The following is a 23,454-nucleotide window of genomic DNA, read 5'->3' as shown; positions in this document are numbered from 1 at the left end:
GTGTCCTTTGCTTTATAGAAGCTTTTCAGTTTCAGAAGGTCCCATTTATTAGTTGTTTCTCTCAGTGTCTGTGCTGCTGGGGTTCTATTTAGGAAGTGGTCTCCTGTGCCAATGCATTCAAGTGTACTTCCCACTTTCTCTTCTATAAGGTTCAGTATGGCTGGCTTTATGTTGAGGTCTTTGATCCATTTGGACTTGAGTTTTATGCATGGCAACAGATATGGGTCTATTTTCATTCTTCTACATGTTGATATCCAGTTATGCCAGCACCATTTGTTAAATATGCTTTTTTCCATTTGATATTTTTTGCTTCTTTATCAAAGATCAGGTGCTCAAAGATGTGTGGAACTGATATCTGGGTCTTCTATTCGGTTCCGTTGGTCCTCTTGTCTGTTTTTATGTCAGTACCAGGCTGTTTTCAGTACTGTAGCTCTGTAGTAGAGTTTGAAGTAAGGGATTGTGATGCCTCCAGAGTTCTTTTATTGTACAGGATTGTTTTGGCTATCCTGGGTTTTTTGCTTTTCCATATGAATTTGAGTACTGTTCTTTCGAGGTCTTTGAAGAATTTTGCTGGGATTTTGACGGGCATTGCACTGAATCTGTGTGAGGTCTGTCTTAGGAGTGCTCAGGGTACAGGACAGGTAGGCCAGCGCTTTCTGGGAGCAACAGCCAGTGTGTACGGACACTGCGCAGCTCTGTGGGTAGGGTGGGGTGCGAAGCAGGTGAAACAGCTGGTCATGATTGCTTTCACAGGGTGGGCAGGCACGAAGGGTGGCGGGAGGGAGGGAGCCTCCGCAGAGCCCAGATTGTAGAGTGGAAAGATGGGCCTCTATTTTCTGATCGTTAGGAAATTTACCAATCTCCAATTTGTCTTCCACTAGTTGTCAAGGAAAAGAACTTTCTTTCCTTTTAAAAAAATTATTTAGCTGGGTAGTAGTGACGCACGCCTTTAATCCCAGCACTTGGGAGGCAGAGGCAGGTGGATCTCTGTGAGCTCGAGGCCAGCCTGGTCTACAGAATGAGTTCCGGAGCAGGCTCCAAAGCTACAGAGCAACCCTGTCTCAAAAAACAAAGAACAACAAAAAGCTGTATACCAACGGATATGTTTTTTCTGCATGTATGTCTGTATACTACATGGGTGCCGGTGCCCATGGATGCAAGAAGGCGGCACCAGATCCCATGGAACTGGAGTTACAGAGGGTTTCAAACTGTCATGTGGGTGCTAGGAGCTAAACTTGGGTCCTCTAGAAGAGCAGCCAGTGCTCTTAACTGCTGAGCTATCTTTCCATGATTTCTGTTCAGCGAGTGGGAAACTGAGGCAGGGAGCACTGGAGTTGGCAGCTCACAGCACTGGTTCCTCCAGCACCATCACACACACGTCTGTATTGTTTTCATCTATTCGCTAACCCTAGCTGAGGCCCAAGGCGCTGTGTGCCAGGTCAGGGATACAGGCAAGAACAAAGCCCAGTCAGCATGCTAGGATACACAGCACGGAGGAAGCATCTTCTCCGACGGTCTGTGTGGTGCTCACAGGTAAGCCTGTCACCACACAGCTCGCATCTTGGAAGCTGATTCTTAGAAGAAGGGTCATTTGTACTTTTCTAAAGGATGAGGACAGGTTAGCCAGGTATGCAGGGAAGCGGAATGCAGTGGAGGCAGGAGCATGGCAGGTTGTGTGTGCCTGTGGGGGGAGGGAGTCTTAATGCTAGGGACTGGGTAGGCTAGGTCAGACAGAATATGGTTACCTGACTGAGGTGTTTTATACTTGCCTTGTGGACAGTGACAGGTCATTTGAGGGTAAATGCTGGGCCAGGTGTGGGATCAAACTTGTTAATGTCTGCCAGGTGGTGGCACACGCCTTTAATCCCAGCACTTGGGAGGCAGAGGCAGGTGGATCTCTGAGTTCGAAGCCAGCCTTCTACAAAGCTGAGTTGTCTAGACTGTGTGAGTCCAGGACAGCCGGGGCTATCACACAGAGAAACCCTGTCTCGGAAAAACAAAACAAAACAAAAAATACAGTGTTTGAGGCCAGCCTGGGCTATAGTAGGAAGGTGCTGGGGAGAGATAGACCATGTTATTATGTCTTCTTTATATGGTGTCAGGAATTAAATTTACCCTGTACCTCTCAACGACATTCCTAGCCCCCAAATCAGTGCTTCTCACACGACCCCTTGGAGTGGAATGACCCTTTCACAGAGGTCACCTGTGACCACTGGGGAACATAGATATTTACAATTCATAGCAGTAGCAAGATTACAGTTATGAAGTGGCAACTAAAATAATTTTATGGTTGGGGTCACCACAGCATGAGGAACGGTCTTACAGGGTCGAAGTACTAGGTTGAGAACCACTGATCTACGTCAGATGCTCAAGTCTGGCCCACCCCTGCCCGGCCTGGGCTTACACAAACTCGAGGTTCCGAGGAGTGTCCTAGCCCTCTCACCGGACCGACTGAGCCGTTTCCCTAGCTCCGGCCTCTAACTAGCCCTGGATTCTTTTCTGGATCTCCTTAACCTCCAGGTCTCAGCTTCTGGGTCGCTCGTCCTCTACAGGGGTCTCCCTCCCGGCCCCACTCAGTCCTCTGCAGGTCCCGTCAGTAGGTGACCTCGGGTTACCTGTCCATCTGCCTGCTATGGAGTGAGACCCAAGGCTTTGCTTTCCACATGGCTGCATGAGAAAATGCAAGCCCCTCTCTGAGCCTGTCTTCCCTCTATAAAACGGAGATTTGCCTGACAGGGTTGGTTGTTTAAGTGTAGGGGGCCCTGGGGTCGGACTCTCAGCACAAAGGGAAGGACAGACATCTTAGGGCTAGGCACTGGGTCAGCATTTGTCAGGGATGTCACTGTCATTGTGTTTCTCCATACTGTGGTGGCGTCCCCTGTAGGAGCATATGGATGGAATCAGAGGGGGTCTCACACACTCCTCAAATGACGTGTGCCCCAAGCAGGAGGGCTAAACTGTCCCTAGCCCTGTTCCCTGACCCCGCCGAAGTCCTGGAATATGAGAAAGAGGAGAAGAGACATGCTTCGACTGGATTGTAAGTTTATTAGAAAGGCCTTGGACAGATGAACCCTGAGTTACCAGCTGAGGAAATGAAAAAGCCCTCGTCCCCTGTGGCCCACTCCCTGGTCTCCTCTGTCCAGTGGCAGACAGGAGGAAGTCTGCCCGAAAGTGCTCTCTGCCTCCTCTCCACGGGGCTGTCCGACCCGACTGCAGGGGCCACTGTGGAAGGGCAATGCGGATGCTGGTGCCTGGGAGCTGACAGGGCGGCGTCCTCGCGGAAAGTGGTTCTGGAACTCCAGAACAGAACGGAGAGGTGGGGACCAGTTTCTGCTGAATAGCCAGTGGGCGACTCTGAGAGGCAACACTGGGCTGCTTGGAGGTGTGTGCAGATGGCTCCACGGCCAACAGAGGGGCGCTTAGGGGATGCCCCCAAAGCTGATCACGGTCTCTATGGGACTCTGCTCCTCCTGGGACTGCAACGGCCAGAAAGGCAAATGGATCTTGTAAAAATCCATGGTAGAGGATGCCATTTTTTTTTCTCCCTTAGAAAACAGTTTGTATAGTGAATGGATCTCACACACGGAGCCTGAGCCCAGAGGAGTCCGTGCTAGGGAGGAAGGCACTTCACACCGTCACTCGGGTGATCTGGGCTGGCTACTTCCCGGGCCCTTAGGACTCCACTTCACTTGGTCCTGCGACTCAGGCTCGTTCCCTCTGGGAAGGACTCTGCCTCCAAGGAGTTTGTCTGCAGTGTGGTTCACAGGGTGGTGGACGGCAGCTTCCTCACCCGCCGCTGGGCCAGGATAGATGACTCAATCGGCTTCAGCTGGGGAGTGGGTTTGGTGCTATTGAGCGCAGAGTAGGTAGCTGCCATGGCTCCCTAGGAGAGAGGGTAGGAGAGTAAACCATGAGGGAGGGCAGACAGACAAAACACATGAACCCCAGGGTATGGCCAGCCCCTCCCGGGGTTCCACAGCCTTGGTGGCACTTTATGGGCACTGGTTTTCCCTGGGACACAAGGATACTATGACAGTACTGCGTGTAAGTCTGGCACTCCCCTGGGGGCAGGGCTATGTCTTTTTGCTCATTGGTTTCGGGCACAGACACAGAACTGACAGGCTCTGCCGCTTCAAGTCCTTGCTATACCCCCTGGGCCGAGATCCCCCCCACATTCAACAGCCCCAGGCCCTCATGGCCACCTTCACAAGCTGCAGGTCTTGGTGGGACAACTGGCTCTGGGGCAGCTTGTCTTTCTGGGTGATCCACGGGTGTTGCAGGACCTGCTTGGCTGTGAGGCGCTGGTGGGGGTCCACATGCAGCATCTTAGATACCAAGTCCTGGAGACACAGAGGGCAGGGAGACGATGGGTGGAGGGCCGAGGCGGCAGACAGCTGTGCCCCACCGAGTGCCGCATTGATCGCCAATGACTGGAAGGCAATCGCGTCCAGCCGTCTCTGGCCTGCGCCCTAACAAAAGCCCCTGCAAACAGCACTTTAATCCCAGCACTCGGGAGGCAGAGGCAGGTGGATCTCTTGTGAGTTTGAGACCAGCCTGGTCTACAAGAGAGAGTTCCAGGAAGGCTCCAAAGCTACACAGAGAAATCAAAGCCTTCCCCTAACAACAGCGCGGGAAACTTTCTCTTCCATCTTTGTTGCTGCAGGCATTGTGGTTGACATCTTTCTCAAGGAGACACAGGTTCGAATTTGACCCTTCTTGGGGTGAGAATGTAACTGAGAGCTTTAAGAGTTTGCCTGGCTGGCACGAGGAGCTGGGCTCCATCCCCAGTACGATGAAGAACAAAAACAAAGAAAAATCCATGAAAAAGCATGCCAGGTATTCAATCCCAGCACTTGGGAGGCAGAGCCAGGGAGATCAAGAGTTCAAAATCAACCTCAGCTACTAGGCTTGAAGGCCAGCAAGGCCTGGGAGAGACCATCTTCGATGTAAAAATCAAAGCAGACAAGCTCAGTGCTTACCGCTCTCCTCAAGGCCTGGAGTTCAGTTCCCAGCCCTCTCGCTAGGAGGCTCACAACAGGTGCAAACCCAGCTCCAGAGAACCCTGTGCCTTCTGGCCTCTGCCGGCACCTGTACTCATATGCGCATTCCCGCACACACACATAGAATTAAAAATAATAAAGTGTGGGGTGGTGGGGCACACCTTTAAACCCAGTACTGGGGAGGCAGAGGAGGACGGAGCTGGGTTAATGCCAGCCTGGTCTACAGACCTGGCTCCCGGATAGCCTAGACTACACAATGAGACCAAACCCAACCCTGAAACAGCAACAGAGCCTCAAACAATTAAAAACCCTAAACTCGGCTCTTCTACTGAGCTTGAGTGTCCTGGGCAATTAACTTTCTGAGCCTCAGTGTCCCTCTGAGAAACACTGGTGTAGGCACTGCTGTTCGTGACAGGTTCAGCCTGATCTAGCCAGGGGTTCTTGGTAGAAACTTCCCAATACCGAGAGTTCAAGCGCAGTCCCTTTTGGGAAGGCACCGCACAGGGCACGGGCAGGTACCCACACGTCTGGCCAAAGAGACCAACCTCAACGTGCAGGTCTGTGATGCCTACCGCATCGATTTTCCATAGAGATTGGGTTGGGCAGCTCTCCACATCCAGTAGGGCCCAGAACATGGAAGGGTTAGTGATTTCATCCAGACAAACAGGGAAGGCTGCAGGAAACCCACCCATGAACTGCGCAATAGCCCTGACGTCAGCAGGCTGGCTCCGTCCTTCAGACTCACCTTGGCTGTCTCTGAGACGGTGTTCCAGTTTCCCCCACTGAGGGTGAACTTCCCGCTGCCGATCCGGGTGAGGATCTCTTCTGGGGTGTCGCTGGGTCCATTGGCAAATGGAGTGTATCTAGAGAAGTCCCCGAACCCAGCTTTAACCTCTGGCCTCCATCCTGGCCCCGGGGGTAGGTTAGGGAGTTGGCAGCTCCCAGAGGCAGGGCCACTGGCCCAGCGTTCACACTCACCCTGCCAGCATGGTGTACAGCAGAACGCCCAGGCTCCAAATGTCACAGCCTTCATCATAGCCCTGGCGTTTCAGCACCTGGGTGAGGGTACGGCGTGGGGGAAGTGGTCAGGCTCAGGGGCATTCGGAAACACCCAAACAGTTCCCAGGAGGGTGGGAAGCAGTCCCAGCCGTGGGCTACAGGTCTTCCCTTGGGTCAGGGTCATGAACACCAGTTCTAGACACCATGGGGCCTTTGAAAGCAGTCACGAGCGCTCCTGTTGCCTCCAATTACCTCTGGTGCCACAAAGTTGGCTGTGTAGCAAGGCGTCATGAGAAGTCCGTTCTCAGCCCGCAGCTGCTTGGCAAAGCCAAAGTCACAGATGCGCAGGCACTCGGGGTTCCCGGACTCATCCACATACAGGATGTTACTGGGCTTGAGGTCCCTATGGACGACCTAAGGGCAGGGGGCTGGGTCAATATATGGTGGTGGAGGGACCAGTGACCCAGACCAACATCACAATTGGGAAAGTCACAGGGACCCTGAGAGGGAGGAAAGTACTGAAGGACCCTATGTCGGTATACCGCCTTTGAAGATGGTGTGGCGGGTCAGGGCGCACAGCCTGGAGTCAACTCTCTCCTCTACCTTGTGGGTCCTGGGGATCAACTCGGCTGTCGGGCTCGGCAGCAGGCACCTTGAGGAACCATCTCACCCGCTCTGCTGCCTTGCTGAGATCTCCGTGAAGATGCCTGTGGCTCTAAGCCCTGCCTAACGACTCCCCTTCAGTCTGCTCATCCTCCACGCTCTTCTGGGGCAGCTCCCTCCTTCCTACGGTAGGGGTCCTCTTCCCTTTTCTTCCCTTTTTTTTTTTTTTTTTTTAAAGATTCCTCTTTCCCTGTACTTCTCTACTATTTCATCAAACTCTGCTGGCTCGGCCCAGGCGCTCTCAGCCCCTCTCCTGTCAGGAATCTTGTCCCCAACACCAGCACCAGCCCTGAGACTCTGCTGTTGCCAGAGGGAGTCAAGGGGTCAGTGAGGTGCCTGAGTGTGATCAGACTCCACGTGGACAATCTACTCCCATGAGTTGTCCTCTGACTGCCACATGCATGTGCCTCAGCATGAATACATGCATGCGTGCACGCATGCACATACACACAGAAAATATAATAAAATTGTAAAGAAAAAATGGAGGACCCTGCAGGAGGATCAGAAGTTCACGTTCACCCTTGACTACACAGTAAGTTGGAGGCCAACCTGACATACACTTTCCTGTAAACAGTCAACCACCCACCCAACAGAAGCAAGCTAGAAAGATGGTTTAATCCCAGCACTCAGGAGGCAGAGACAGGCGGATCTACAGAGCTAGTTCCAGGACAGCCAGAGCTACACAAAGAAACCCTGCCTCAAACCCCATCCTTCCCTCAAAAACACAACCCTGGCAGAACAATCGTGAGGACCAGAGTAAGTTTTAGATCCCAGAACCTACAGAAGAAACTGTGTGCTGTGCCTGTAACCCCATTTCCAAGTGGGGCTGGCAGAGACAGGCGGATTGAGAGAGCTGGCTGCCTTCCAACCTAGCCAAGAAAATTTGAGCCCTAGGGAAAGGGAGAGACCCTGCCTGAAAGGAAGAGATGGAGTAACAAAGAATAGGTAACACCCTCTTCTGCCCCCACGTGTTGGTACGTACACAATCTCACAGACACATAAGCCTCTTAAAAAATGTCATTTCACAGTCATGATTTCACCACACCTCAGTATCTGGGTAGGTGACATTTTTCAGGAGGAAGTAGACCCTGAGAGAAAAACTGAGAAACAAGGGCAGGACTTGAACTCAGCCCTGACCATGGTCGCAGGATCTTTTTAGGTTAGTGTGGCACAGAGAACACTTTTGGGGAACAGGGATAGGGAAGTTTGTGATCTTGCCCTGCCCTAGCAACCTAAGAAATGAGTAAGTCTGACGGGAACCGTGCCTCACCATGGCTGGCACAGAGGGGGCGGGGCCCAGCTGGGAAAAGTGCCATAGTATCCACTGGCCACCAGTGTACACCATCACGGAAAGTCACAGCAGGCTGGGCAGGCCTGAGAGAACCACACGCCGGACTAAACACTGCTCCTGCGGGCACAAAACCTTTGTTTCTGTGAGACAAAGTCTTGTTATCTAGTCCAGGCTAGCCTGTAGCCTATTACATAGCAGCCCAGACTGGTCTCAAAATCATGATCCTCTTGCCTCAGACTCTTGAGTGCTAGAGTTACAGGCATGTGCCACCACGTGTGTGCCCCACCCCCCAAGTACTGTGACCGGAACTCAGGGCCTCAAATACAGTAGACAGGCACTCTCTCCACCACTGAAGCAAAGCCTTCAGGGGAGCTTCAGCCAGTATTAACTAGAGAATGAAACAGGAAAAGGAAATATGTCTTCGATCTGACATATTTAAGTATTAGTCTGCTTGCGTTGGCCATTTGAGAAACCAAAGCCACTTCAAATATGAAAGACACGTGCCAACCAAACCGAAGCTTTGGTTATGAGGTAAAGGGCACTTGCAGGCAAGTCTGATGACCCAAGTTCGATCCCTACAAGTTGAAAGAGGATCAGTGACTTCCACAAGTTGTCCTCCGACCTCCATGCATGCACTGTGACACACGGGCACCCACACGTGTGAAATTAATAAACAAGTGTGAAAGAATTCTCCTAGCAAGTTCTACGTAATCAAACGCTGCCATTTTTTCAAGTCTAGCAAAATACTCGATCCAAAGACTCTGAGAGGATAAATCCATTAAGACGAGGATTTCCTGATGAGGAATTGGGGTTGCTCCCGCCTGGCTTGTGTAACCAGGGGAGGCTGTGTCTTCAGATGCCATGCAGGGTCAAGGACAATGTCACACTGAGAGGACAAGCGAGCTTGCTCCCCACCCCCACTGCCTAACATAACCCATAGTGCGAAAGAAGAGCCAGTGCATAAGTACAAACGGGAGCCCAGCTGTTCTACATAACCAGCCCAGGTCCTGTGATTGACCCCTAGGCATGAGCAGAAGAGATCCGGAGTCTGCGCACCTGTGAGGACATCATGACCCCCTACCTACTTCCATCCCAGTCACTAAAACATGGACCTGGAGGCCATGTCACAATAAGCCCCCTTTCCAGAGTCCTCCTCTATAGGCAGCCTGTTAAGGACAAAGAAAAAGAATTCTTGGAGGCCAGTGGCCCGTAATAGTTGAGTACTCTTGCTGGATTTTGGTACTCATGTCTATAATCCCATCCCTGGGGAGGATGAGGCAGATTGATCTCTGAGTTCCAGGCCAGCCTGGCGAGGTGAGTTCAGGATCAGTCTGGGCTACATAGCAAGTTTCAGGCTAGCCTAGGTTATATTACAAGACCTTGCCCCAAAACAATAAACAAAAGCATGGCATGATAGCGCATACCTTTAAAGGAGCTCTCTCAGGCAGAGGCAGGTGGATCTCTGAGTTCAAGGCCAGCCCGATCTACTGAGTGAGTTCTAAGACAGCCAGGGCTACATAGAGAAACCCTGTCTCAAAATACAAATCAACAACAAAACAACAAACAAAAACTAGTTAAGCCTTCTACATAATTCATTTGGATCTCAGACCTTGGTTGGCCTTCCGAGCCTTATTCCCACTCCCTGCAAGAAAGTGAATTAGAATTAAGATTTTAGGGCAGTGTGTACCTAGCACACATGAGGACTTAGGTTTGATCCTCAGCATAGACAGAAAAGACCCTTCCTCCTACTCTTCAGGACACAGAATGGACGCCAATGGCGAGGCACAGGACTGCAAAGGGCTAGAGGAGCTGCAGCAGGTTTCACTGTACCAGAAACACAGCCATGCTGCCAAGAAACGACAGGTTCAGAACCTGGGATTAAAGGTGTGCCACGTGGGGCGTTTTCTTGATTATGACTAATTTGAATGTGGAAGCCCATCTCCCTTGATGGCAATACCACCTCTGCACAGGTAGTCAGTCCTGTGATGTGAGAACCCCCTCTGTATGCTGTGAATGTTTTATTACCAATGGTTAATAAAGAAGCTGCTTTGGCCTATAGCAGGGCAGAATACAGCCAGGCTGAAAGAGATATAAAGTAAGCAGAGTCAGGGAGACACCATGTAGCTGCTGAAGGAGACAGATACCGGATCCTTACCAGTAAGCCACAACCACATGCCAATACACAGATTAATAGAAATGGGTTAACTTAAGATGTAAGAGTTAGCTAGGAATATGCCTGAATCGTTGGCTAAGCAGTGTTGTGATTAATAAAGTGTCTGTGTAATTATTTCGGGTCTGGGAAGCCGGGAAACAAAGAGCAGTCTCGGCCTACAGTCCTGGGTTATATAAACCAAGTAAACTGGGGCTGGAGAGATGGCTCAGCAGTTAAGAGAGCTGCTGCTCTTCCAGAGGACCCAGGTCTCGCTCCCAGCACCCACAAGGGAGCTAACAAGTGTCTATAATTCTAGTTGCATGGGATCCAATGCCCTCTTCTGGCCTCTTTAGGTACTGGGGGAATGCATGTGGCACACACATGCTGGTCGGCAAAATATCCACATAAAATATACATAAATTAGGGGCTGGAGAGATGGCTCAGCAGTTAAGAGCATTGCCTGCTCTTCCAAAGGTCCTGAGTTCAATTCCCAGCAACCACGTGGTGGCGCACAACCATCTGTAATGAGGTCTGGTGCCCTCTTCTGGCCTGCAGGCATACACACAGACAGACTATTATATACATAATAAATAAATAAATATAAAAAATATATATACATAAATTAGTTATAATGATAATAAAGGTAAGCTAAGCAAGCCACAAATCAGTAAGAGTAAGCACTGCTCCTCTGTGGTTTCTGCCTCGGTTCCTGCCTCCAGATTTCTGCCTTGACTTCCCTCAATGCTGGAAGTCTAACTGAAATAAATCTTTTCCTCCCCGCATCGCTTTTGGTCATGATGTTTTACTTCAGCAACAGAAAACAAAAGAGGATACCATGTAAACATGGGAACCGAGTCCAGATCTTTAGAACCCACGTCAACACGGGGCAGATCTGGCAGGCTGCTTGTAACTGCAACACTTATGAAGTGGAGACAGGGACCCTGAAGTCAGCATGCTCCTGGATCAGTGAGAGACCCGTCTCAAAACATATAGTGCAGTGTGACCTCTGACCTCCACACTCAGGCACACGTGTGTATACAAACCTGCCCACATACACGCCTATATAAATGCTATCTTACATATACATACATGTATACATGTGAGGGGGTGGTGGCACACACCCTAGGCTCTCTGCCAATTTGTGATGATCCTTTTCCCTTGGCTTGGCCTCTTAAGTGCTGGGATTAAAGGCGGGCTGCCATATCTGATTTACTGTGGTGTCCCCCTACCCCCCACACTTGGATAGGTAAACCAGGCTGGTCTCAAAGTCAGAGAGATTCATCTGCCTCTGCCTCTTCAGTACCGGGATTAAAGGCACATGACCCCAGGCTGATGTCACTCCCAACCCTCTCACTGTCTGATCAGAAGAACCCAAAGCATCCCATGACCTAGAGAGAACTGAAAAGTGACTCAGCTACGAGGAACTTTAGCCTCCCACTTGGCTTTTCACCCAGGGCAGCATCAATCAACAAAGAAGGCCACACCCTGCTCTTTGGCCCCACCCACTCCCTCTTCCTTAGCACCTGGACCAACCTCTCCCTCTTTGAAGCTTCAAAGCGCCCCACAGGGACCCTTGCACCTTCCAAACAAAATCTACTCTTCCCCTCAACTTCCAGTTCCCCTACCCCACCCGTGGTGTGATCTCAGGGAAGCAACCTTACACTCAGACTTCTGACCTGCCAAGGGTCATCTAATTCAGGACTTTTTGGAAATCCAAATGGAATAACAAAGGAAGCTTTCCCTTAAATTAAACCTTAGCAAGGCAGATAGCACATGGTAGGTGCTGGCCAAATGCTCCTGAGCCTGGCCTCATCTCTTCCTCCCACCTACCCAGCCCTGGTCCCCTCTGACTGGTAATTTGGAGACTGCCACTCCTGAGGCAGCCAGTTCTTACACTCTGCCCTCATCATCAAGACTTACCCCCTGGGAATGCAAATACTCCACAGTCTTGCTGATGGTATGCAGGACGAAGCTGGCCTCCCGCTCCGAGAAGAACTTCTGCCGCAGGATCTTGTCCAGCAGCTCGCCGCCCCTCATCAGCTCTGTCACCAGGTACACGTGTTTGCCATCATCATACACCTGCCAGACACCTCGCCATCAGGCTGGGACCCTTGGCCGCCAGGTCTCCTGACAAGGAAGTCTTAGGGCTGGGTTCTGCCACACTGCAGTGACCCTGCTGGGGCCCAGCAGGCCACCACTGCTGGGCGGTGGGCGCTGGCCTCGTCCCTGGTGGTTAAAGAGGGCCCCAGGAACGCCCGAGTCTGCAGGGGAGGGCTCAGGACCCCTGCCTCTTCTCATGAGCATTGGAAAGGGGCCCTGATGTCACCAACGAGGACCCCTCCCCACTCACATCTTTCAGGGTGATGATGTTGGGGTGCTGTCCATACCGAAGAAGAATCTCGATCTCCTCTGAGGGATCTCGTTTGCTCTTGTCAATAACCTGAAGACAGCAGGAGACACGGCACTGTCAGGAGCACAGACCCCATGATCTGATTCTCTCTGCCATGAAGCCCGCAGTACCACAGGGCCAAGGAGAACCAGTCCCATGCCTGCCATAATCCACAGACCCTCCCATCAAAGTGCCACAGGTACACTGGCCTCACCCCCAACCCAGCAGCCTTAGAGATATGGTTGGGAAGCCGACCTTGACAGCGTACTCCATGTTGGTGGCCTTGTGGACACATCGCTTACACACGGAATAGGAGCCCACGCCAATGGTCTCTTTTACCACGTAGCCATCACTGAAAACTAAGTTCTTCCCATGGAGTTGCTGCAGGAGACAAGAGTCAGCTTGACCCCAGGTGCCCCGGTCCAGGGGTCATGCCGAAGATCAGGCCTTGCCTCAGTAAAGATGGCATGGAGAAAGGAGAGTCACAAGGCCTAAATGTTATCTGCTGTGACCTCAGTCAAGAACCTGCCCCTCCAGGCAGTGGTGGCGTGCGCCTTTAATCCCAGCACTCGGGAGGCAGCGGCAGGAGGAGCTCTATGAGTTTGAGGCCAGCCTGGTCTACAGAGCTAGTTCCAGGACAGGTACCAAGAAACCCTGTCTTGCAAAACAAAAGAACCTGCCCCTTCCTGAGCCTCAGTTTCTACTCTGCAATGGGCACACTCACAGCAGTCTACAGTCACAGGGGCACACTCACCGCGGTGTACAGTCACAGGGGCACACTCACCGCAATGTACAATCACAGGGTCACACTCACCGCAATGTACAGTCACAGGGTCACACTCACCGCAATATACAGTCACAGGGGCACACTCACTGCGGTGTACAGTCACAGGGCACACTCACGACGGTTCACAGTCACAGGGGCACACTCACCGCAATGTACAGTCACAGGGGCACACTCACCACGGTGTACAGTCACAGGGCACACTCACCGCGGTGTACAGTCACAGGGTAGCCCAAGCGGGGGAGATGGGGAACACGGGGCAATGCACGAAACAACAAAATGGAAGAGGACAGACCAGGAGAACCGGACACTGAGAAGTGCAAGGTTTTAAAACCCTGCTTAGACCTAAGCTGGATAAAAACCCAACTATATCTTAGGACTTCCATTTAATGCAGCTTTAAGTAATGGGCTCCTGTTCTTGGGGTATCTGGGTCTATTACCATCATGTCTAAAGGTTTGCATATACTTTATATAAAGATAAATATATTGAGCTGGGTAGTGGTGGTGCACACCTTTAATCCCAGCACTTGGGCAGCAGAGACAGGTGGATCTCTGTGAGTTTGAGGCCAACCTGGGCTACCCTATGTTGAAAAACCATATATATATATTTAAGATTTATTCATTTTTAAATTTAAGCATGTGGATGTATGTTATGCGTGGGTGGATGCCTGTATGGATGCCTGTACCAGAAGAGGTCGTCAGATTCCCTGAAACTGGAGTTAGAGATAGTTGTGAGCTGCATGAGGATGACAGGAACTGAACCCAGGTTCCCTGCTAGAGCAACAAGTGCTCTTAATTAATGAGGCATTTCTTCAGCTCACGTCTCAAGGTGGTTTTTTAAAAGATTTATTTATGTATATTATGAATATGGGTATTTCATCCGTACGTTAAAAGAGGGCACCAGATACCATGGGATTACAGTTTTGGACGGCTGTGAGCTGCTGGATGGGTGCTGGGAATAGAACGCAGGACCTCTGGAAGTCTCAACATACCTTATAGACAACCCTGCTTATGCCGGCTAGTCTGGTTAAGGTTTGTCCTGCACAGACATCCCAATTTAGGTAAGAAATTACCTAGTGGGCAGGAATGGTGGCACATGCCTTTAATTCTAGCCTTCCAGAGGAAGAGGCCTTTGGATCTCTGTGAAACCAAGGCCGTCTTGGTCTACAATAAAGAGCTTCAGATCAGACAAGGTATTTAACCTATTTAGTGAGACCCTTTCTCAAACAAACAAGAAAAGGAATTACATGGTGATCTTAACTTCAAACATCAGCTCTGGAAAAGCCTCAAGACATGGCAGAAGAAGGTTCTATTATCACCCATTTACAGATGAGGAAACTGAGGCCAGCGTCTCCTCCAGAGCCTGCTCGCCTTGTATGTAATAAGCCCCGGCCTTAAGCTCTGACATCTAATTATTGTCTCTATGCACAAAGGAGGGGTGAATGTGAACACACACACACACACACACACACACACACACACACACACACACACACACACCCTGGCAGGGACACCTGAGCCACTCCCTCATTCCACCCTCAGGGCAGTATCTGGCATTCCTGCTAAGAAGTTTCTCTCTCTGTTTCTGGCTGACGATCAGGGCTGCTCCACTCCAGACAGGAGACAGGTGTCCCCGACTGTGCTTCACTAATAGGCTTACACCTGAGGACAGCGAGGGTCCAGGAGCTTAGAGGTTGTCTGGGTTCCAGAGAAGTGTGACCTGTTCAGCTCCGGAGCCTGTGTTCTCGGCTTTCCTGCTGTGCTTTCTGCACGGAAATGGGCAACTGGGGGGGCAGCCCCCCACCTCCTCACCTGTACTACCGAGTGCAGGGGGGCCTGAGTGGCCCGGGGCTTGCCGTCGTCCTCCATCAGGCCAGTGGCCACGAAGCTGAAGCCACGGAACAGTTGATGGGCACCAGCACTGGGGGGGATGCCTGGAGAGTCTGTTGAGAGGAGGGGACATGGGGGTGAGGGAGGTACCCTTGATCCAAGGCAGGCAGCCATGCCGGGAGTATGTTTAAGGCCGTCCACGCCTGCACTTTGCCTATCGGTTCACATGTGGAGCTCAGTGGTATAGTACTTGCCTAGAACATTCGATGTCCTGGGTCTGATTCCCAGCACCACAGAAGAAATAAAAAAATGTGTACTGTTAGGTTTCAAGGAAACCTGGGACAAGCAAGTTTCAGTGCCTGTGGCTCTTCCCAGCACTCCTCACCACGCCCCCTACCCTAAGCCCCTCCCTCCCAGGGGCTGGGCTTCCCCTTCCCTTCCCTCAGCCTGACCCTGAGATAACTCAACCATTTTGGCTACCCCAGTCTCTAGGTCTATTGGGGGGGGGGGGGGGGGGGGGAAGGCTACCCCTCTTGGTCAGGCGCCTCTCTTGCTCTCCCTCCCCATCTCTCCTCTCACGGTCTGGGTTAGTCTGCTGCCATGTTCTGCCTAGACTCTTCTGCGCCTGCTTTCTCCCTCCTATCTGCAATGAAGACCTCCATGCTTTAGAGGCAGTCACGGCCTCCTCCTCCTCTTACTCCATTTTTCTGTTCACACACTAAGGGAATAAATAAACAAGCCTGGTGCGGTGGCACACGCTGCAGTCCTGGCCCTCAGAGCTCGAGGCAGGGGGATTGCTGCTAGTTTGAGGCCAGTCTGGGTGACACACAGAGTTCCAAGCTAGCCTGAGCTTCAGAAACCCCAAACAGCTAATGCATATAATATAAACACATAAACGTCACTTAGACCATCCCTGCCCTGCCACACGAGGAATGCGAGACCCCCACATAGGGCCCCCAGCTCAGGCCAGGTGCACCATGCCTCCCCCATGGCCTCCCCATCTCAGGTCCACCTCTCTCAGTCTCGTGAGCACAGCGAGAGGAACAGTCACAACCACAAAGTCTGCTGGCCACCTGGCCTCTGCACCTGCCAGCGAGATGCTCTCCACCACCTGGCAAGTGAGATCCACGTGGCCCCCCTCCTTCCCTTTGGCAGCTCGGCCACAGTGGAGCTCCACATTCTCAAAAGAGCCTCAGAGCTACCACACACGTTGTTCCTCTGGATTAGTCTACTCCTTGTCCATCATTCAAGGCTTAGTTCATATGCCCTCCCGAGAACGCTGCCTGAGGCTGCTTCTCTGACCATCTAGAATCTCCTTCCCACTGACAGCCTGAGCCGTGTGGTTCCGACTTATGTTCCGCTATTCCAGGTCTGCCCATTCTCTCCTAAGGCCGATACACAGCAGGGACCTGGGATGGACTTGGAGGATAAAGAGATACTCAGCTCAGAAGGGCTTGCTGTCCTCGGCAGTGTGCCAGCCACACAGAAAAAAAAAAAAATCACCCTCCAGGAAGGCATTGCAGAACTAAGATCCACTGGCAGTATCTGGCCAGAGTGTCAGCTTTCCCGCGCTCCCTCGCGAAAGCCCCCTCACTGGCTTTCGGTAGCCACCGAGGCAGGTCTGTGGCTGTCTGAATGTCCCAGATGAGCCAAGGTGCCTCAGCACCAGAAGCCGACATCCATTCTTACATTCGCCCAACCTGTGGGTACTGCCACCTCTGCTCTGCCAGGCTCTATCCCTGTCACGGGTTTGCCAGGTCAGGTTCCTCACGTCTGATGCGAGTGGAGGCCTGAGCTGGCTAGTCTTCCCAGCAGGCTGGAAGATGCCTGGGGCAGGGGTCCCGACTTCCCTGTTGTGCCCTAAACCACCCCCACATCTCATTCTCTCTCCCAGGAACAAAGAGGCCCATAGAGCCGCAGAGAGGCAGCCAGGCAGTATGAGACCAGGACGAGTGCAAATCCCACGGAGCCAGAGACTGCCTATCTACCCACACACCTGAGCTCCCAGAGCCCTTGGTCGCCTCTGTATCCCAGGATTCCCCCAAAGATCTGCTTCACTGGGCCCAGCCCCAGACAGACTAACCAGATCAGGGACATACCCCGGGGTGTGCGGGACGTAAACTCAGTGTCAAAGTAGAAGGTGTCATCGGGCTGGGCCACAGCTGGCTTGAAAGGCGGCTTGATCTCACGACGGTAGAGCTTCTGCAAGGTGGGGTGCGTGCTCTAGTCACCATGGTGACTCCAGCAGGAGGAGTGGAGGCTAGCCCCGAAGTAACAGTGAGTCCGAGGCCTTGGGAGACCAGTCACAGGGCATGGCGTTGCCCTCCAAGGGCATTTCAAGGGCTGCTCACCTTCATCCCCCACATCTGAGGTCCTGGTTGGCAGAGGCCCTGTTTCCCACTTTCCCACCCTTCCTGTGTCCCCCCAGAGAGCCATGGTGTGGACAGATTCACTCACATTCCAGTCAATGGAGGAGTAGAAGACATGCCTCTTAATTTCCTCTGCCCCATCAGGACCCGAGCCTGAAAGAAGCCAAATGAAGGTCCAACCTTAGACACAGAGTCTGTCCCCCAACTCTGGACCGGCTGCTGCAGCAGCGGACAGGCTAGGTCTACCCTGCCTTGTATCTGTACCCATCACCCTTAAGCCCACAGCCCACTCAGCACCCTCTACTTTACGGGGCCTCTGATGACCAAGTCCCAGTGTACAGACAGAAGGAAGGACCATGCAGGACAGGCGACCTGTCCAAGTGACAGTTGGGACAGAAGCTGGACTTCTGAGCTCTAGCAAGGTCCCATCTCTGTCCTTCTTCTACTGCCTTCTTCATCCCTGAGACAAACTCTTGTTCAGTTCAACACAGGGACTTGGACTGGGCAATTAAAAAGTCAACAAACACTGTAGACTCCAGTATGCGACAGGCGCGTCCTTCTCTGACTCAAAGGGAGCCAGGCTGGGATCACTGTCTCCACCAACACAAGAGACTTGGGGCTCAGAGTGGTAAAGTCACCTGCCCAATCACGGAGCTCATAAATGGTACCCAATCACTCAACAAATATTTACAGTGCCTACTAGGTGCCAGGAAGTGGGGACAGTCACAGCTAGTTCTGGGACCTTTCTCACTCCTGAGCTCATGTGCCTTCTCCTGAGCCAGCAACTTTGGCAGAGAAGTTGTGTGGGGGCCTCTGTCCTTGTCCCTGAGTGGGTAGGGATGACTCAGTTCCTGCCTTCCCCCTACACACAGGTCACCCTCCCAACACCACACATGGAGCCAGAAAACAGGGTGGCCAGCAGCATTGTCTGCTCACACAAAGCACAACGGTTCCTTTCAGTCCCAATGTGGCCCTGTGGCCTAGGCTGCAGCTGTACCCTGTTCCCCACTCTCATGCCCCCTCCCCTGAGCTGGGGTTGCTTACCAAGCCGATTGGCAGGATTCCTCTTAAACAGGGCTCGCAGGAGGCTCTGAGCTTCCGTGCTCAGAAACTGGGGCATGCCTAGCTTCGCCCTGGAACAGCCACAGGTCTCATGAGTGACAAGTCTCACCCCAGATGCCCCAGAGCCCCTTCCCTTTGTCCAGGTCTTTTTCTCAGCTCGGTCCAGAGAAGCCAGCCACTAACTCACCTCCCAAAGACTTTAGGGTACCTCCCACTGGCCCTGGTAGACAACAAGGGTCTGTGGAGTCAGAGGACAGTTCCCACTGGCCCCGGTAGATGGCAAGGGTCTGTGGAGGCAGGGGACACCTCCCTCTAGCCCTTGTAGACAAAGGTTTGTGGGAAAAGGTGACCCTCTGGCCCCAAAACTGGGGTGGGAGTAGGAAGACCATACTAGTGCCAGGGCAGCATTGGCGCTTACTTCAAGATCAAGGTCATGGTCTCTTTCCGGTCCTTCCCCTGGAAGGGCAGGGAGCCTGTCAGCATCTCAAACTGCAGGACAAAAAGGGTGCAATTTTGATCTCTGTCTCCCACATCTTCTTCCTCCTTCCCAGGCTACTCCAGTCCCAGGATTTTTGCTGGCCTGTTGGACTTTAGAGTCGACCTGGAGCGAGGACCGTGCCTGCTTCTGCCCCCATCCCAACCTAGATTCCAGAAGCAGCACTGGAGCTGGAAACTGAGGAGAAACCCCACGTCAGGTGCAGGGCACTCCGGGTGGACTGAAGCCCATGCATCTCCCTGGGAAAGACAGTGCAGGTGTGCAGGGAGACGCTTGGCTGGGAGACGAGGGAGGGCTGGATGATCCTTCTTCACTGTACACACAGGGAAACTGAGTCCTGAGCCTGGGACTGGATCATTTACTCTTGCCGGGACACTCACCATCAACACCCCATAGGACCACCAATCTGCACTGTGGGTGTGGCCCTGGCGGTTGACCACCTCGGGGGCCATGTACTCCACTGTCCCGCAGAACGAATAGGCCTTCTTCTCGTGGTCAATGGCCTCCTTGCTCAGGCCAAAGTCTGCAACATGGAAGGCAGAGAAGCCATCTTCAGGACCCTGCCATCCTCACTGCTCCCCCGGCCAGGACAGGGGATCGCCTCCATGATACCAAGAGAAAGCTGAAACCCACGGGCATTTGAAGGTTGTAGTGGGGAGCTGTGATTCTAAACCGGGACTGGGGGCTTTGAAAGGTGACCCAGCAATTAAGAGCACCAGCTGTTCTTTCAGAGAGCCCAGGTTTGATTCCCAGCTCCCATATGATGGCTAACGACTAGTTCCAGGGGACACTGGCTTCTGTGGGCAATGCACGCATGAGGGACACAGACACACAGGCAAAATCCCCGTACACACAAAACAAAATAAATAACATAGCCAGGCCCTGGGCTTTGGATTCGTGTATATAACTGGCACCATCTCTCAGGTAGCAGAGGGAGCTCCCAGACCTCAGCTAAGATCTATCAGGATCCCTCCCATCCTTCCCCGGAGTCCAATACACATCACTCACCGGTGAGTTTGATGTGGCCCTCCTCATCCAAAAGGATGCTGTAACAGAGAGATGGGTCAGGAGCCTTAGCAGCAGACACTATGTGGGTTCGGGTGGTACCATGGGATGGAGGAACTTGGGCCTGCCCAGAAGAAGGGCTTGGTCGAAATCTACCCAATGGGAGAGTGGTAGAACGGAGGCCCGGCAGTGACATTAGGGCCCCATTTTGCTAAAGGGAAAACTACACCTCAAGAAACTAACTCTCCTCCACAGGATATAAATGTCTGAGGATCCTGTCTTTCTTTTAAGCACAGCATCTACTATATTGCACAGGCTGGCTTCAAACTCTTGGACTTAGTCTCTTTAGCAGCTAGGACCACAGCCGTGCACCATAATGCCTGACTTGGGGTGTGCCTACCTTGACCCCCAGACTGTCCTACCTCTTAAGGTAGCACTGGAAGGCATTGCATTTGTAAACTGTGGAAAACCACAGGAGAGACTTATCAGGATGTGATCTTTAACTGCAGCATCTCTGACGTCACTAGACAGGATGGGACACATGACACAGCTACCTGGTGGCCTTTGGTAATAGCACTACGGATCAGGCAGTCCCGAATTACCTAAGGTCAATTTGCTGCTGCCACTACCCCTCCAACCACTCCCTGATAGCCCCACAAAGGTAAGAACTTGAGGAGAGCCAAGCCACCTCCATCCAAGTGGCCCTGCTCCGTACCCTGTGGAGAGGCCAAGAGTTTCACTCACTTCTCAGGCTTGAGGTCTCTGTAAATGATGCCCAAGCTGTGCAAGTGGTCCAGACCCAGTGCCAGTTCAGCCAGGTAAAACTTGACATCCTCTTCTGTAAACATAACCTGTTGCAGGGAGAGAGACATGCTTCAGCCAGGACATCCTGTTCCCTATGAGCCGGGCTACGGAGCAGCCACAGCCTTTGGGTGTTGAGGGTCTGCCCTGGGGACACAGTGCACCGCCACATACCTTTCTCCAATACACAAGTCACTCACTGTGCTAAAGTTCGGAAACAGCAAAGAGTAAAACAATCCAAGTACCCAGGAGTAAAAGACTAGAATTAACTGCCTCTCCCGGGCAGAATCAAGAGCTACGCAGCTGTAACGTAGAACAGGGAGTTTTTCCGCAGCCCGTTACAGAACAACCCGAGATTTACGACTTGAGAGGCCAAGCCTAGCACAGTGTACAGAAACTAATCCTTCTCAGGTAAGAGAGTGGGGTAGAGACTCAGAACATGTTCAAAATGTATTTATAAAAGGAACCTGAGACGGTTAAATAAGAGCGGGGCGGTGGTGGCACACGCCTTTAATCCCAGCACTTGGGAGGCAGAGGCAGGCGGATCTCTGTGAGTTCGAGGCCAGCCTGGTCTACAGGGCTAGTTGCAGGACAGTCAGAGCTTTACAGAGAACCCCTATCTGGAAAACAACGGGGGTGGGGGAGCTAGAGGGAGCTGTAGTAACGAGACTGTACCATTAATGTTTACTTTTGAATCATGAAAACGGATCGCCTAATTAAGCGTTAACTTTTCAAATACTGAAAGTTTGGTTCTGAGTAAGCGAGACAATGCAGTGGGAGTTCCATCCTCCTGGAACCCCCATGATGGAAGGAGATCCAATTCTCTCTCACAAGCTCTGACCTCCACATACATGCATGTCCACACATCTGTGTGCATATGTCCCAATACATACATATCTGCTGTTTTCTTGTTTTGTTTGTTTTGTTGTTGTTTTCTTCTGTTTTGTCTTTTGTTTTGTTTTTCAAGACAGGGCTTCCCTAGCTGTCCTTGGCTGTCCTGGAACTCACTCTGTAGACCAGGCTGGCCTCAAACTCATAGAGATCCACCTGCCTCTGCCTCCCAAGTGCTGGGATTAAAGGCGTGCACCACCACTGCCCGGCTCCAGGTATTTTATTTTTAAGAAAGTGTGCATTATTATTTTTTATTTCTAGTGAGTGAATCAGGCCCCTGCACATACTAGACAAACTCTCTACCACCGAGTCACATCCCGAGCCCTGTTTACTCTTAGTTGCTCAGGGAGGCCTTAATCTTTTAATCCACCCACCTCAGCCTCCCAAGTAGCTGGGATGGCAGGCCTGCACCAGCATGCCTGGCCAACCTTGGTTCTCTCCCTCCAAAGAAGAATTGTATTAATGGTCCCGATTTTTTAAAAATGAATTTCGCATCCTTTTATATTGGGTCCTTTATATTATATTCCTTTATATGAATGACAGTATAAGAAACTTACACCTTTTATTGGTTTTTAGTTTTGTTTGGTTTGGTTTATTAGTTTTTGAGACAGGGTTTCTCTGTGTATCTATGGCTGTCCTGGAACTCACTCTGTAGTCCAGGCTGGCCTTGAATTCAGAGATCTTCCTCTGCCTCACAGGTGCTAGGATTAAAGATGTACACCATCACTGCCCAGCAAGAACCTTAAGTCTAGTTTCCTGGGCGGGTTTGGGCTTCTTTCCCTAGACCAGCACAGACCGTGGCACTCCACCTCAAGCGTTGGGAGATTCCCTTAGCAACTAGAGGCCCAGTGGTGTCGCATGTAGGCCTGCTCATCCTCAGCCTATCCTCAGAGGAACTCGCAGAGGCACTGCCAGGGGTGGCCTCTCTTTCAGGGCCGGTGTGACGTTTATTGCAGCCGGGAAGTTACAGGCCTAGGCCACACTGAGAATGGGCTTCACAGGACCCTGGGACTGGACTCTGTACTGCATCCCTGGCAGTGGGATGTTGGCTTACCTCCTTTGACAGTCGTGTGAACAGGTCACCGCCACGCAGGAAGTCCAGAATGAGATAGAGTTTGCCCTCGGTCTGGAAGGCTGAGGGAGGACAGAAGCCAAGGCGGAGTCAGCTGGGCCTGTGACCTATGCCTCTGTCCCTGGCTCCTGGGCCTGGCCCGTGAGAGGTGGGACAAGGAATGAGGCAGGTCACAGGCAAAGGTGGACACTGAGGAGCGGGGTGGCACTTGGGCAGGGCCTGTGATCTCACCATAGTGCAGCTTCACCACGAAAGGGTGGTTCACATCAGCCAGGATGTCTCTTTCCATCTTGGTCCGAACGCGGTCACGCACTGGCCAGAGGAGAAGAGAGGTCACTAAAAGTCTACACCCAAACACAGCCTCCCCAAGCCCAACCCTATGGGCCACTTCCCGAACTCAGCCTTCCAAGTCCGCAGTCCAGAGGCTCTTCACCCTCGGGGCACTCAGTTTTCCCCTTCCTCCCCACACTGTCTTGGTTTCTTGGCCTGCTCTTGCTCTCGCTCTTCACAGAGTCCAGGCAGAGTCCTGGTGTCTTGCCCAGTTGTGCCCCAGGGTGCCCTATTTCCTGAGGTCCCCGGACTTTGGCCATGTTCCTCCTCCAGCACACCTTTATCAACCCTTCCCATTTCCACGGGAATTCCTAAGGCAT

At 52.1% G+C, this 23,454-nt stretch overlaps 1 protein-coding gene across 3 annotated transcripts in view; it reads right to left on the bottom strand.

Moving 5' to 3' along the window:
- Positions 1 to 3,025: 3,025 nt before the first annotated feature.
- Positions 3,026 to 23,454, bottom strand: part of Rps6ka1 (ribosomal protein S6 kinase A1) — a 38,387-nt gene continuing 17,958 nt past the window's right edge. For all 3 annotated transcript variants that reach the window (XM_050153247.1, XM_050153265.1, XM_050153256.1), the window contains 18 exons: positions 23,036 to 23,116; positions 22,787 to 22,866; positions 20,785 to 20,891; positions 20,044 to 20,081; positions 19,416 to 19,558; positions 18,958 to 19,028; positions 18,522 to 18,610; positions 17,566 to 17,630; positions 17,208 to 17,310; positions 15,091 to 15,221; positions 12,750 to 12,875; positions 12,456 to 12,545; positions 12,026 to 12,184; positions 6,252 to 6,413; positions 5,979 to 6,055; positions 5,746 to 5,863; positions 4,203 to 4,340; positions 3,026 to 3,883 (listed from right to left, as the gene is read on the bottom strand). In XM_050153247.1, the coding sequence (XP_050009204.1) occupies positions 3,761 to 3,883; positions 4,203 to 4,340; positions 5,746 to 5,863; positions 5,979 to 6,055; positions 6,252 to 6,413; positions 12,026 to 12,184; positions 12,456 to 12,545; positions 12,750 to 12,875; positions 15,091 to 15,221; positions 17,208 to 17,310; positions 17,566 to 17,630; positions 18,522 to 18,610; positions 18,958 to 19,028; positions 19,416 to 19,558; positions 20,044 to 20,081; positions 20,785 to 20,891; positions 22,787 to 22,866; positions 23,036 to 23,116 (1,901 nt within the window). In that variant the 3' untranslated portion in view covers positions 3,026 to 3,760. The remainder of the gene's footprint in view (positions 3,884 to 4,202; positions 4,341 to 5,745; positions 5,864 to 5,978; positions 6,056 to 6,251; positions 6,414 to 12,025; positions 12,185 to 12,455; positions 12,546 to 12,749; positions 12,876 to 15,090; positions 15,222 to 17,207; positions 17,311 to 17,565; positions 17,631 to 18,521; positions 18,611 to 18,957; positions 19,029 to 19,415; positions 19,559 to 20,043; positions 20,082 to 20,784; positions 20,892 to 22,786; positions 22,867 to 23,035; positions 23,117 to 23,454) is intronic.

Source organism: Alexandromys fortis, unplaced genomic scaffold (genome assembly GCF_014885135.2).
Source record: "Alexandromys fortis isolate MF-2015 unplaced genomic scaffold, M_Fortis_MF-2015_v1.1 scaffold_26, whole genome shotgun sequence".
NCBI lineage: Eukaryota > Metazoa > Chordata > Mammalia > Rodentia > Cricetidae > Alexandromys > Alexandromys fortis.
Note: the sequence above shows the minus strand (reverse complement) of the source record. Positions and strands in the feature narration are given on the sequence as shown.